The following is a 13,909-nucleotide window of genomic DNA, read 5'->3' on the forward strand; positions in this document are numbered from 1 at the left end:
GCCCGTGAAATCCTTTTATATACATCTACTATAATGGCCAGGGGCTATGAAACCCTGATAACTTTCAAATTATACTCGGATCCTAAAAACCACAATGGCCGAGAAAATTCTGTTAACTGACATTAAGACAAATGAGTCACTGGCGTTACACGTATTCCATTACTCCCCAAGCCGGATTGCCCGGAGGAAACCCACGCAAGCACGGGGAGAACATACAAACTCTGCACAGTAAGGAGCTGGAGCTGGATTTGAACCCACGACCTCAGAACTGTGCCGCACACGCGCTAACCACTGCGCCGCCGTGCTGCCCAGTTTTATTTCTTTTTTTTTTTTTTTTTTTTTGGGTGTGAGTATTTTGGATATCCTACATTTTATGTTGATTGAATTAAGTGCTTTAATTTTATTTACTTGAGTTGTATTTAAGTATATAAAAAAAACATCTACTTGCTTGTGTGTTGCCTTCAGGATGAATAAAGTAGCGTAAACCCGTGTGTCTTATTTGTGGAGATTTTGTGGCCGTAATTAAGGAATTTAATGTAAAACGGCACTACAAGACAAAACTTCAGAGTAAGCTGAAAAACCTTGAATCCAGAGAAAAGATACAGAAAGTTGAAGAGTTAAAGAAGAATGTGAAGATGTTTTTCACGAAAGCAAATTCCCAAAGTGAAAAGCAGAAATTGTATTTATATTTTCCGTTTTTTCATATTTTCATTTTTATAGTTTTGAGATATTTTTATGGAGAGCAACGATTTTTAATTCATTTAATGTTTAAGTTTGTTTATTCTGGAATACTGTTCCTGATTGTTTTAAATTCATTTTTTTTTTAAAAAGGTGTATTCAATAAATATTTATCCTGTTCGGCCAGCGACCAAAGGTGTGGTTTGAGTTCTGGCCCTCTGTATAATTGAGTTTGACACCCCTGATTTACAGTGAGTCGGGATAAAAATATGGGTTGCAAATAAGATTTTGAAATTGAAGGGAAAAGAAGGTTCTTCTCTTTCGCGTGTTAAAATCAACATCCAGGTCACGAGACTGGACGAGTAAAAACAAGCGCTGGAGTAAAGAATTTCCACTAAGCTTTTAAAATACATTGAAAAAATAATATACTCTTGGTTGATGAGTTCAAATTGAGCTATGTTTACTTCACAAAAAGCATCAACAAGATGGCTAGCCAATTTCTTAACTTTATGGGAAATGGGTGTTTTTTTGAAAGAACGAGGCATTGGTGATCATGTGGAAAATTCCCCAAACTCTGTCCTCACCCCAAATCCAGTTCTGACTCAATCTTGATGGATTTTTCAGGTGGTTTGAAGAGATCCCGAGGCTCAAAGCCTCCCCCTCAAAAAACAGATATCACTTGGAACAATGAAGAGATTGGATGAAGATGAACAAAATTAATACATTTCAACATCAAATTAAGAAGTTTATGAGTAAGTAGGTTGGTTAACTCGGTTGGTTTGGACACATGGAGAGGATGGATGAGGAGAAAATGTTGAAGAAGATCTACAGAGCTGAAATAAATGAAAGGAGACCAAGAGGAAGGCTGCGATTGACGTGGATAGATGGTGTTATGAGTGCACTGCAGGAAAGAGGTGTAAATATATTGGAAGCTAGAGCTCTTGTTGGTGATAGGAATGAGTGGAGAGGTGTTGTAAAAGGGTAGTGGGATGGTTAGACATGTTCTAAGGGATGGGCAGGGCCCCTGTACGATGCGGAAGGGGTAAACCAGTGAAAGCTGCCGGGCCCTGCTGTTGAACAGAAGTGTGTTGTGTCACCCTGAGTGACATGGCAGCTTTCTGGTGTCCAGTTTCATCGGGAGGGACGAAAGCATGACCAACTTGGGTGCCGAGGGGTTTAACTTTTTTGGGTGTTTCGGCATTTGGGTTGGCCATGGTCCCCCCAAAAAATGTGTGTTTTTTGCTACTTTTTCCCTTTTTTATTTTCTTTGTTTTTGTGTTTGTCTTGCTGTCGGTCACCCCTCTCGAAGGACATGACCAAGGTAGATACATACCTGTCAACCTGTACGTTTTTGCCGTACAAAGTATGTTTATTATGCATTTTAAGACGTGTACGACGTACGAGAAAATCTGTACTGAAAAACACAAATTTGTCAATTATGGGTACCATCCGGTAAACACCGACTATCACAAAACGGCAAACCAATCAAGTCTAACAAGTTCGCCGCGGTAGCCTCTATCTCGGTATTGTTTTTTTTTTTGTTGCAAACGAAGCGAGCGGTTTGATGCTACTGTGCGCATCCGTCTGCCTCCTGGGGATTTCCCATCATGCATCATTCCGAAAAAAAAGAAATATGGTGTAAGATTATTTTGTATTTTGTAAGGTAAAATACGAGTTTGTACGGGTATGGAGCCGTGGAGGTTGACAGGTATGTAGATAGATAGATATTAAAATAAATAAGTGACAACTTGGAAAAAAGGAATCGAATACATATGTGGTATCACATTTCAATATATTAAGAAAGTTTAGGTCAGTCTTTCCAGTTTTATTTTCAAGCTGGTAATACAGTTTCTATTGTCACAATAAGGAATTCAAGTATTGAGGAAAAATTGAATGTTGAGGTTTAAAATACAGGCAAATAATATGGTTTTACATCCTTTTTTATGTATTAATGATATAAAAACAGAATTGAGGTTCAAAAATTGGAAATGTATGCTTTGGTTGAGGTTAGAAAAATGCTTTAGGATTCTAAAGTTTCTTAGCAGGACTTAACAGTGCGACCATTGTACCTGCAAAATGCGACCACATAGACAAATTTCAGGTTGCAAGTTGTCTTTGGGGTTTGTTTTAGACCTAAGTTGTACTTGACACTTGATAACTCTTTCAGTAGCTCTGTAGTGTACAGTTCCTGGTTCATTGATCCATTAACCGCCTGAGGACGCAACTCAGGACAGCTTTCTCCGCTGATGACAGTTCCCGGCCTGCGTTTGGGGGCTCTCTAGTACTGTTGCAAAAAATGTGTGAGCAAATTTTGTGACAAATTCTAAAAAACTTTGCTGCACCAGTGCTACCAGGGAATGACCGAACATAGTAAGAGTTTGGGTTGATCTTTAGGCAAAGGTTAGGTAAGAGGTTGGAAACTATGCTCCTGGAGAGCCAAACTCTCGCCTGCTTTCGACATCCCCCTTCTCCAATAGAGCTGTAGCGCATCAATAAGTTCTGAGGAGGTCTGATAAAGATGGTTGTTCACTAAATCATCTATGCTATATATTAAAAATAGTCAGGAGGAAGGATCTTGAGGACTAGGGTTCCCTACCGTTTGATTAGGGCTTGGATGTATGCTTTGAAGTTGAAGCCAGGGTTCAGAACATTAAAACTGCGAATCGTCCATCTTAACCTCTCACCCAACATGCGAACTCATGCAGCCTCATCGCAGATTAAGCGCTTGAGCCGATACTGATCTTCCGCTGAGCGCAGCAAAGTACCTCTCGAGGGTTTCCGTCTGGTTCACCGACAGACCCTTACCCGTAACGCCTCCTAACACTCACCCACATCCACTCTTGTCCTTGTGCCTCATTGGTCGACTTCCCCGTCAGGTGGCCCGAAAAGACATCTGCAATCCTCTCCTAAGTCAGGAAGGAAAATTTTCCCAAAGTTGGTTACCAGGGTCAGACCAGAAGAGCAATTTGCTTTTCAGTCGTTATTGTGAGCGCTTTTTGGCTTTGGCAGAGGGGCTCGAGCCAGGACCAGGTGTATCATGGGGGCGGGAGCAAGTGCCGAAGATAAGCGCTCCAGAGAGCTGGAGAAGAAGCTGAAGGAGGATGCGGACAAGGATGCCAGGACCGTCAAGCTGCTGCTGCTTGGTAATGTCGACAAGCGCTCAGTTGGGCGTAGTAATTGTAAAATGGGCTCGTTTTGGATTTTTGTTGCTTCAAAATGTTATTGCACTATTTTTCATTGCTTGTTGTTATGATGCACTTACACAATTAGGCCAGTCTCCAAGCACTACCTTCTAAATCAGGGGTCTCCAACCATTTTTAAACAGAGAGTTACTTTATGTAATTAGTGCAAAGGGTATGCATTATGTTATTACTATGTCGTTACTATGTTACCAGGTTAATTGTTGGAAGTTGAGCTATATAGACTTAGTCAACCTCTTAGAAAATAATTTTACCAGAAAATCATAATGGCCGAGCACTGGTCAGCTATTTTCATAACAAGTCCTTTTGCACCCTAGGGGACTCCACGTTGGAGGTCCCTGTTCTAAATATTTTAGCCTGTTTATCCAGACTTTATTTCTTTTAGTTCTTTATAACATGTTTATTCTCAAATGCCATGTCTAAGCCCGTTCTTAACAATGTTCCCTACGTTATTATAAATGAATAAAGACAATTCTAATTATAAATTTCTCAGCCAGTAGACAGAGGGTAAATGATTACTGTATAACAAAATTGTGGATTCCATAATATTGGGGTCGTTTGTGAAAAAGGGGAACAAATACTAAAAAAAAGAAATCAATACAATATTTAAAAAATACGGTATTAAAAACAATATATAGATATAACTCAAATTCTAGTTTTAAAATGTTTGAATCTCAAGAGGTTTTTAGGAAAATAAGCCAAGTTGCATTGTACCTGTGTTGTTTGAATTGTTTTTATTTGATTTTGAATCTCAAAAATGGAAGTTTCCATCTGTATAAGTATTTTCCTTCGGAATGGGGTGGGGCACATTATACGATTAAAAAAAGAAAGACAAAAAATATATATATATATATATATATATATATATATATATATAGCACGGCGGCGCAGTGGTTAGCGCTTGTTAGCGCTTGTGCGCTTGTGCGGCACAGTTCATGTCATGGGAACCTGTCGTGGGTTCAAATCCAGCTCCAGACTTCCTGTGCGGAGTTTGTATGTTCTCCCCGTGCTTGCGTGGGTTTCCTCCGGGCACTCCGGTTTCCTCCCACATTCCAAAAACATGCATGTCAGGTGAATTGGCCGGTCCAAATTGTCCATAGGTGTGAATGAGCGAATGAGTTGTCTGTCCCTGTGTGCCCTGCGATTGGCTGGCAACCAATTCAGGGTGTCCCCTGCCCACTGCCCGGAGATGGCTGGGATGGGCTCCAGCCCCCCCCGCGACCCTAATGAGGATAAGCGGTACGGCTGATGAGATGAGATATATATATATATATATATATATATATATATATATACATAATAAAAAAAATTAACATTTATTGGAATAGAAATTATTGAATTATTGCTCAAAAATTGTTTTGTTTACTCGGTATATGGAATTGAATAATTTTAATATTCTTTTTTTTTACTTTTGTTTGGTTTACCATACAAATTTTACGGTAAAATAGACAAAAACTTTACACGTAATAATACACTTATTCCTTAAAAAATCACTTGAATATTGACAATATATTTATAATTTTTTTGTCGAATAAACACCTATTAACCATAGTAATAAATGTACTTTTACTTTTTTTTTCTACTAACTACACAAAATACTGTACATTGAAATCAACTAAATACTCAACCCCGATGTGATAACACAGTCCAAATCTCCTAGAAAATTGAATATTGGAACAAATATTCCAAACAAATATATATTTTAAAATGAATCTTTCCATTGTATGACAGTCAGTAATAATTGCCTTGATTATTTAGGTCAGGGTGACAAGTAAAGGTTAGTCCTGACATCAGCTTTGGAACAGATTAGATCCACTGTAAGAAGCATTAGCAAACATCCACATCCCATATTATGAATACCATAAGCTTATGATTATTCCCGTGTAACACATGAAGCATTTATTGAGTTATGTTTATTTTGACGGCATTTATGTCTGTGTCTTATAGGCGCGGGTGAATCAGGAAAAAGCACAATTGTCAAACAGATGAAGTAAGAATTTCCATTTTTCCACACGGTAGAAAAACTCCTTCTAAGTATACAATCACAACATATGCATAATTCTTAAAGATAAATGGCCGAAATTAAACAAAATCAATAGTCTGTAGCAATGTTTCCTCTGATTTTCCACGGGTCTGAGGGTTCACACAAAGTCGGTGAGCAACGCTTGAAACAACAGTGAGCAACCATAATCCCAAGTGTGGCAAGATAAATAATTATCAAACATGTCCAAAACTTGACATCAAGTTACGTTTTGCTGAGTTTCCGGCAATGCAAAATTATTTTTCTCTTTTGAATGAATTGACTCATGTACTATTGCAAAGGTTGTACGGCCTACAAACGTCGTTTGTTCTTACAATTCTTTCACAAGATATCCATTTCTTTTTTTTCCCTGACATATTTTGTCGCATAATATTAATTAATTTTGGGGGGCTTATTTAGTCGGTTGCCAGATACAGAACTGTACTTTATTACATTTTTTAGTGGAAGTACAATGTTGGCAACACGATTCACTTGCTATAATTGGAAATTATTTGAATGCAACACAAACTTTTTCTTCTTTTTTCTGTGTTTTTTTTCTACTTTTTTTTAAAATTTCTTTAAAAAAAAGCCTCATTGTGTTTATTTTTTCCGAGCTGTTACTTTTTTCTTTATGTTCTCCATTTACTTTTTTCCCACGTTTCTTTCTTTCCTTTTTTCTGGCTTTTTTCTAAATGTTTCCTTCTTTTTTATCTTACTTTTGTTTCTTTTTTCCCAACTTTTCACTACTTTTTCATTTTGGTATTTTTTTCTTTTTTGTTCTATTCCCCCCTTCTTTTAAGTCATTTTGTGCAAAAACAACCCAAAGAGCCTTTTAGGACCCGAAAGAGCCGGTTCCTTTTAGTGAGCCGAGCCAAAGAAGCCGGTTCTCGACAAACTCTACTAACTTTACTTTTCAACTTCGTTCGACATTGACTTCAAAATACCGCATTTAGGACACAACGTCAGGGGAACCCGTGTATTTTTACCTTCATGCACTGTAACTTTGACTTAAGTCGCTTCTTAATTAGTAATTTTGAGCCCTCGTTTTTGTGCGCTGGCTCGATTTTCTTGTGCGCTGAGAATGTGGGAACACTGGTCTGTAGTCTGTAATAGTCTGTGGACTGTACAGCTCATTACGACTTCTTGTGAATAAGGGCTAAACAAATAAACATGACTTGACTTTAGTTTAAAGAGACAATATTAGCCTACTTCAAACACATTTATGGTCACACAAACCATTCATTGCCTGTATTCATCAATTGTTTACCATAGTCAAATACCAGACCCCTTTCTTAATCTACAGAATTATCCATCAAGACGGTTACTCTCTAGAAGAGTGCTTGGAGTTTATTACCATCATCTACAGCAACACCTTGCAGTCTATCATGGCAATTGTGAAAGCTATGAGCACGTTCGGCATCAACTACGGCCATCCAGATCAGCAGGTAGTAAAATGCTGTTGCATCCTGTTCCAAAGGCCTGTCCATTACCTCGTTTTCTTTTGCCATTCCAGGATGATGCTAGGAAATTGATGCACCTGGCGGATACCATCGAAGAAGGTACCATGCCCAAGGAGCTGTCCGACATCATCCTGCGCCTGTGGAAAGACTCCGGGATCCAGGCTAGCTTTGACCGGGCCTCTGAGTACCAGCTCAATGACTCTGCTGGATAGTAAAGACAACTCTCTCGGAATTATGTTCAAATTTGGAATGGAAAAATTGGTATGAAATCAAATGCATTCTTTCTCTTGCTCAGCTACCTTAATGACTTGGAACGTCTGATCCAGCCGGGTTACGTACCCACTGAGCAGGATGTGCTGCGATCCAGGGTGAAAACCACCGGCATCATCGAGACCCAGTTTTCCTTCAAAGATCTCAATTTCAGGTTCGATTCAATTTGGAAGATCCCTAATCTTTTGTCTGTACCCAAAGTTTTTTAAGGTAGAATCTTTTCCTGGGAATACTAGCCTTGAGAAAAGAAACTTATTTTGGGATTCAAGCCTAAATCATCTATGGTAACTAGTAAATAATGTAGAACAATCTCACGAGATTGAATTGTGATGAGAACCTACTTTCCAAAACATGAATCTATGGCAGAGGTGGGCAACCTGGTGCACGAGGACCACGTGTCCTGCATGTTATTGGAGGTTTCTCTTTTTCAACTAAGATGATTTCAATCAGTAGAAAAGTTAACAAGCTCCTGACAGCTTGCTAACAAACTGATCATTTTATGGCCTGAGTTGGAGAGAAGAAACCTCCAAAAACAGAATATGCAGCCCACAAGAACTGGGTTGCCCACCTCTGATATATGGTGACATGACACTACTCTCAAGACTTGATCCTTCTCCCAAGACTTAAACATTTTCTTAAAGGGGTTCAAACGGTCCCGAATCAGTAGATCATTTTGTCTTTAGTAGAATTAAAATCACATACGACTGTCTCTTGATTGTAAAGCTTTCTCAGAGGACTACAATCTCCTCCAATTGATTTATTACAAGACTCAAACTGTCAATGTTTTCTTCCTAGACTACAACCTTTTTTCCTTTCTCACTGGTCTTGAACCTTTTGTTTTTTATGAAAAAATGTGTAATGTCTACCCACATAGCAGGCACATACGGCCCAGATTTAGCATGGATGTGGCCCAGATGCAGATCTGGGCAGTCTCTTTAACAGATCTGTGCTTGCTATCTGGGTAAGGATTATAACTTTTTGGACACTAAAACTATCCCTGTGAAGCCTTGCCCCTGAAATATAGCCTTCCATTTTCTTTGCAAAACAGCAGATGCGGCATGTTAGCAATATACCATAAAAGTCTACGGTCCGCTGTCAGAAGGGCTATTGTATTTTGGTCTTTGATTCCACAGGATGTTCGACGTGGGTGGCCAGAGATCGGAAAGGAAGAAGTGGATTCATTGCTTCGAAGGAGTCACGTGCATCATCTTTATCGCCGCTTTGAGCGCCTACGACATGGTGCTGGTGGAGGATGACGAAGTGGTGAGACACTTGGAAGGAAAAGGACATAGCGTTTTCCTCAAAATGGGATGATTTGTCGGTTTACCTATACGGGAATGAACCGATCAGATTAAAATGACAGAATTGGGTTTGTCCTTTTACTTGGGGGGGAAAAAAAAAATCATAAAACCCTTTGATATATATTCTTCAAATCAAGTTCAACCTAGTCTATTCTTATTTAGACATGATTGTTATAATTTAAGTTATTATTTCCTCTTCAATTAATTGGCAATTTTGCTTCGTGTTTGGAGCCTCCTTTCCTCCACAACCAAAGCATAACATTGCTGCAACAGTGATTTGCAGTGAGGTTTTGATAGGGTGGTCGTTTTGGTTGTAACATTTCTCAGAATTCACTGTGTGAATATAACTTGTTTTTATATTCCTAAATATAAAAACAATCTTTCTCACACACACACACACACATGAAGTAACGGTTCAATAATCAGTCTAATTGCGTGTCTTGTACGTTTATCAGTTTTGTACTCTTTTATTTTGAAGTTGCATTTCCGGTGTATATCTGTTTCCTGTGTGACTAAAGTTAACTAGACACACGGGGGCGCGCAGTGTGTGGCCGGGAGCCCAGCCAGGGCGAGTGGCGTTTGGGCCATCACCAATGCTAATAAATTGTATTTACCTTAATGCTTGTTTTTATTTGTTTAATTCTGCCAACATAGAGTTCATATGTGTCTTGTAAAGATAAATGAACATACATCTTATTCAGGTAATCTTCCAATATTAAAAAAGTCCATGCAACAAGTAAAAAAAAAATAGTGGGTGACTACCTGTTAGCTAGCTAATACTGTCACTAATTCAATTGTTTGGGCTGGGATGTGTGCAAAACCAGAACCCTAGGTCTCAATATCGCTTTCTGCAATGAGGCAAGATAATTGCGTGCCTCACTCTGTATATGCAAGTGTTCAGCATAGTAATAATGCACATACTATTTGTATAAATATGTTAGAATTATAATTGTATTCATGTATACCGTAAATTCCGGACTATAGAGCGCACCTGATTATAAGCCGCACCCACCACATTTTAAGAGGGTAACCGCTTTTGTATTTACACAAGCCGCACCTGTATATAAGCCGCGTGCGCCCACGTTAAAACTTGTAACACAATCACAAAATTAACCCAATCCCTACTTTGAGTCCCACGAAATTAACTGAGCATAAAGTACTCAGTTCAACAACCACATCCGGCAAAATAAACAGAAAATGATACCGGTAGTTAAGATATGATGCAGACCTGCAGAATCCAGGTCCCGTTAAAAGTAATCCAAGGAAAAAAAGTGTATATTTCCAAAGGTAAGGGTGGGAAAAATATATATACACTTTTGTCTGCCGTGTCCACAAACAATCACCTTTACCGGTCCCCACTTCCCGTCATCCCCCGCATCTGTTACGCCCCTTCTTTTTAATTGGTCAGTGCAAGACTTATCAGAATAAGTGTCCAAAATAAATACAAATACATTACAAAAACATACAGTTGCAAATACATATTATACATGGTTACACATAGAAAGACGGTACACCGAGAGAGTTTTCAAAGCTTTAATAATAATATTATAACTTTCATCCCAAACCGTGCCTGTGAAGGGTAGCAAAACGCTACTAACAACACGCTCGCAATACAGTTAACGGGTCTGTTAAAAAAAAGACATATCGTACATGTAGAAATCACGGTAAACCGTTCTCATCTTCCTCCCTATAACTATCGTCATCAAAGTTGTCCTCCTTTAGTATGGGAAAGACACTTTGTCATATAGACGTCGTCCCACGCTCCCTTATTCAAAAACACGCTAGCAACATGCTCGCAAGGTAAAGTGCGCGCAGTAGCTCTGTTTCCTTCTTTATCGGACAGCTCGATTCCGTTTAGCTTGTAAGCTGCGTCATGTGCCTTGAACTCGAGCGCCGCTGGCAGCTGTTGGAAAAATTACATAAATTGGCCGCATCACTGAATAAGCCGCAGGGTTGAAAGTTTGGGGAAAAAGTAGCGGCTTATAGCCTGGAATTTACTGTATATATGTTCATTATATTATGCAAAAATTCATCAATGTTGATGATAATGCAAGTTTACATTTTTTAAAGTTCAGTATACCCCCTGCCGTGCCTTCATGTATTACCATTTGAGAACCACTGCTCTAGGCTTCAACTCTCATATGATCCTTACGGATGAAAGAAATTTTATAGAACTTCACTCTGCAGCTAACAAGTTTCCGCTAAGCCGGCATCTAAACTCCACAGAACCGAATGCACGAGAGCTTGCACTTGTTCAACAGCATTTGCAACCACCGCTACTTTGCCACCACCTCCATCGTCCTCTTCCTGAACAAGAAGGATGTGTTTGTGGAGAAGATCAAGAAGGCTCACCTCAGTATGTGCTTTCCCGACTATGATGGTGAGGCCAATCTTTTAAACTTTTTCTTAAGCACTGACAACCCGCACTCATGTTGTGCTTCCGTGTTTTTTTTTTTCGAGGTCCCAACACCTACGAGGACGCCGGCAACTACATCAAAGTGCAGTTCCTGGACCTGAACATGCGCCGGGATGTCAAGGAGATCTACTCGCACATGACTTGCGCCACAGACACGGAAAACGTCAAGTTTGTGTTTGACGCCGTCACCGACATTATCATCAAAGAAAACCTGAAAGACTGCGGACTCTTCTGAAGGAACTTTGAACATGTAAGTCAACATAAAGATTCAAGGATTCGGGTGGGTTTCATAGGTTCTCTTGAAGATTGGGTCAAGAAATGAGCTAAGAATTTCAAACTACAATTTGAGATTTGACCAAATTTTTCTACCTTCTTTTACCCTTTCTACCCCCTTTCTCTTTTTAGATTTATATAATCATGATTTACCTGGACGTTAGCGAGGACGGACAACACAGCTCCCCTCAAAACTCAAAAAGACATAGCTCTGACTTCAGTGGACTGAAGAGAAACTATAAATCACCAGAAATCTCTTCAGTTGAGTTGGTTATTGTTTGTTGGGTATTGCTTTAGTGGAGCTAACTAGGGAAGCTATGCAATGTGTAGCGTTCCCTCTCTGCACATACAGGATCTGAAGTTCAACCTCTGTTAGACTAATACTGACTTCATATGATCCTGTCATAGATCATTCCTTCATTAGAATGACTGAATTTTAGCATTAAAATTGAAAGTCTGTAACACAGCTGAGAGCAGACGTTGTTTGAAACCACAATTAAAGCTTCTCTAGAGAGACTTTGCTTCATTTCCTTCATTTTTAAAAAGAAGAAATAAAGTGATGTTGGAAATATCGGACCATTTATTTGACCTATAATTAGTATTTTGGGTTGGGGAATTTTGCAAGTAGAGGTTCCTTGCAGATCCAAAGAAGTTCTCAAGTATTATTCATATCAATATTCAAAGATGATTGTTTGACAAGATCACCCTACATCTTCAACAAGAATTAAACCTAGCAAAAGTCTTGATTGGACTTTTTATTTTTGGAGTACAGTGGAACCTCGGTTTTCGAACGCCTCTCAGTTCGAACAAATCAGAGTCCGACCCAAAATTTCGAGATATTCTTGCTTCGCTGTTCGGTCAAAAAATCGGAGTTCAAACGCCGGTAATGCATGAGTGCGTACGCTTGGGTGCGATGCTGAGCGGCGTACGGGTGTTTTAGCCCCTTATTATGCCTCCGAAGAAAGTCAGTGCAAGCAGCAAAGTTGCTACAGGTGCAAAAATAAAAGTAGTGCGTACAACTATTGTAATTAAGAAAGAAATAATAGCCAAATATGAAGGAGATGTGCGAGCGCCTTCTGCTGACCACCACAAAGGTAAGACATCCTATTCATAAGGTTACGATAACGCGAACGTACGATTAGCCTGGGTTAGCTTTAAGTTTACGTTAAACATTGAGGGTGTTGGAACGGAGCCCAACATTGAGGGTGTTGGAACGGAGCCCCCTTTCCAATGAACCGCTCACCAATTGTTGTGGAGACCCGGGTGCTAAATGACTTGTAAACGACCTAATTTTTTCATTTTTACACGTTCATGTTAGCGCAATCTTTCGTACGGAAGATTCCGATAACGCGAACGTACGATTAGTCTGGGTTAGCTTTATGTTTACGTTAAACATTCATGGTAAACATTCAGGGTGTTGGAACGGATTAAAACGATTTACATTATTTTTAATGGGAAAAATGATTTCAGTGATCGAACAAATCGGTTTTCAAACAGGGTTCTGGGGGAACGGTCGAGAACCGAGGTTCCACTGTAATCCAAAGGAATAATATAAATGTCAAGTAACAAATGAACATCTCCTATACGTGGCTTATGAGAGTATTCCGATTACAAGAGAGAACAGAGAGTGACGTCATTACACAGGAAGATATAATTTCCGCGTTCAACTTTTGGCATTTAATAAAGGATCATTTCATTTATTTCAATCACCACAGAACCATGTTTGTTCCCTCTCGTTCCAAGTGTTCCCCATTGATGAGTTTTGTGTTTTTTCAAGTTGAGCTTGTACATGGCATCCCAAAAGCATGGACTTGCCCAACATACAAATGGATATAAGTAAAAGATTTTCACCGTGGGGGCGAAAAATTAAATGGAAATGCCCCATAGAAGTTAATCAATACATATGAGGCATTGGCTAGCAAGTAAGCCAGAGTTTGCATGAGTCATTGACCAGTGTTCATTTTACTTCTGAAAAGTGATGGGTCCCGGGGACTCGCATGCTAAAAAATCTATGGGTCCCAACAGATTTATGAGTTCCCAAAATATAGTGTTATCGAGGTTGAAATTGTAAATCGGCGACAAATATATAAATATATAAATCTATATATTCATTCAGTTTTAATCATCACACATAATTGGTAATACAAAGCAGTTATCACTTCAGATTTTTCAGTTCACAAAAATATTATATATTATACAAAGTAATATCGCTGCAACATTAGTCTATATATTCATGCAGTTGTAATCACTTCACATTTTTCAGTTCATATATTCTTCGTGGTTTGCTGTCC

The 13,909-nt window shown here is 39.1% G+C and overlaps 1 protein-coding gene across 1 annotated transcript; it reads left to right on the forward strand.

Moving 5' to 3' along the window:
• The first annotated feature begins 3,490 nt into the window (after positions 1-3,490).
• Positions 3,491-12,134, forward strand: gnat1 (guanine nucleotide binding protein (G protein), alpha transducing activity polypeptide 1). Its single transcript, XM_088338858.1, has 9 exons — positions 3,491-3,821; positions 5,826-5,868; positions 7,202-7,343; positions 7,412-7,569; positions 7,654-7,782; positions 8,762-8,891; positions 11,156-11,309; positions 11,390-11,595; positions 11,751-12,134. Exons 1-8 carry the CDS (start codon positions 3,716-3,718, stop codon positions 11,578-11,580), a joined length of 1,053 nt encoding a protein of 350 aa, XP_088194984.1. The 5' UTR covers positions 3,491-3,715; the 3' UTR covers positions 11,581-11,595; positions 11,751-12,134.
• Positions 12,135-13,909: the final 1,775 nt, after the last annotated feature.

Source organism: Urocampus carinirostris, chromosome 6, assembly GCF_059441175.1.
Source record: "Urocampus carinirostris isolate Australia breed hairy pipefish chromosome 6, RoL_Ucar_1.0, whole genome shotgun sequence".
Classification (NCBI taxonomy): Eukaryota; Metazoa; Chordata; class Actinopteri; order Syngnathiformes; family Syngnathidae; genus Urocampus; species Urocampus carinirostris.

Excerpts from the sequence above, each read along its gene's own strand:
- gnat1 (XM_088338858.1), top strand. The coding sequence starts at position 3,716 with ATGGGGGCGGGAGCAAGTGCCGAAGATAAGCGCTCCAGAGAGCTGGAG. Across the intron at positions 5,869-7,201 it reads ACAATTGTCAAACAGATGAA|AATTATCCATCAAGACGGTT; the intron begins GTAAGAATTTCC and ends CTTAATCTACAG. Across the intron at positions 7,783-8,761 it reads TTCAAAGATCTCAATTTCAG|GATGTTCGACGTGGGTGGCC; the intron begins GTTCGATTCAAT and ends TTGATTCCACAG.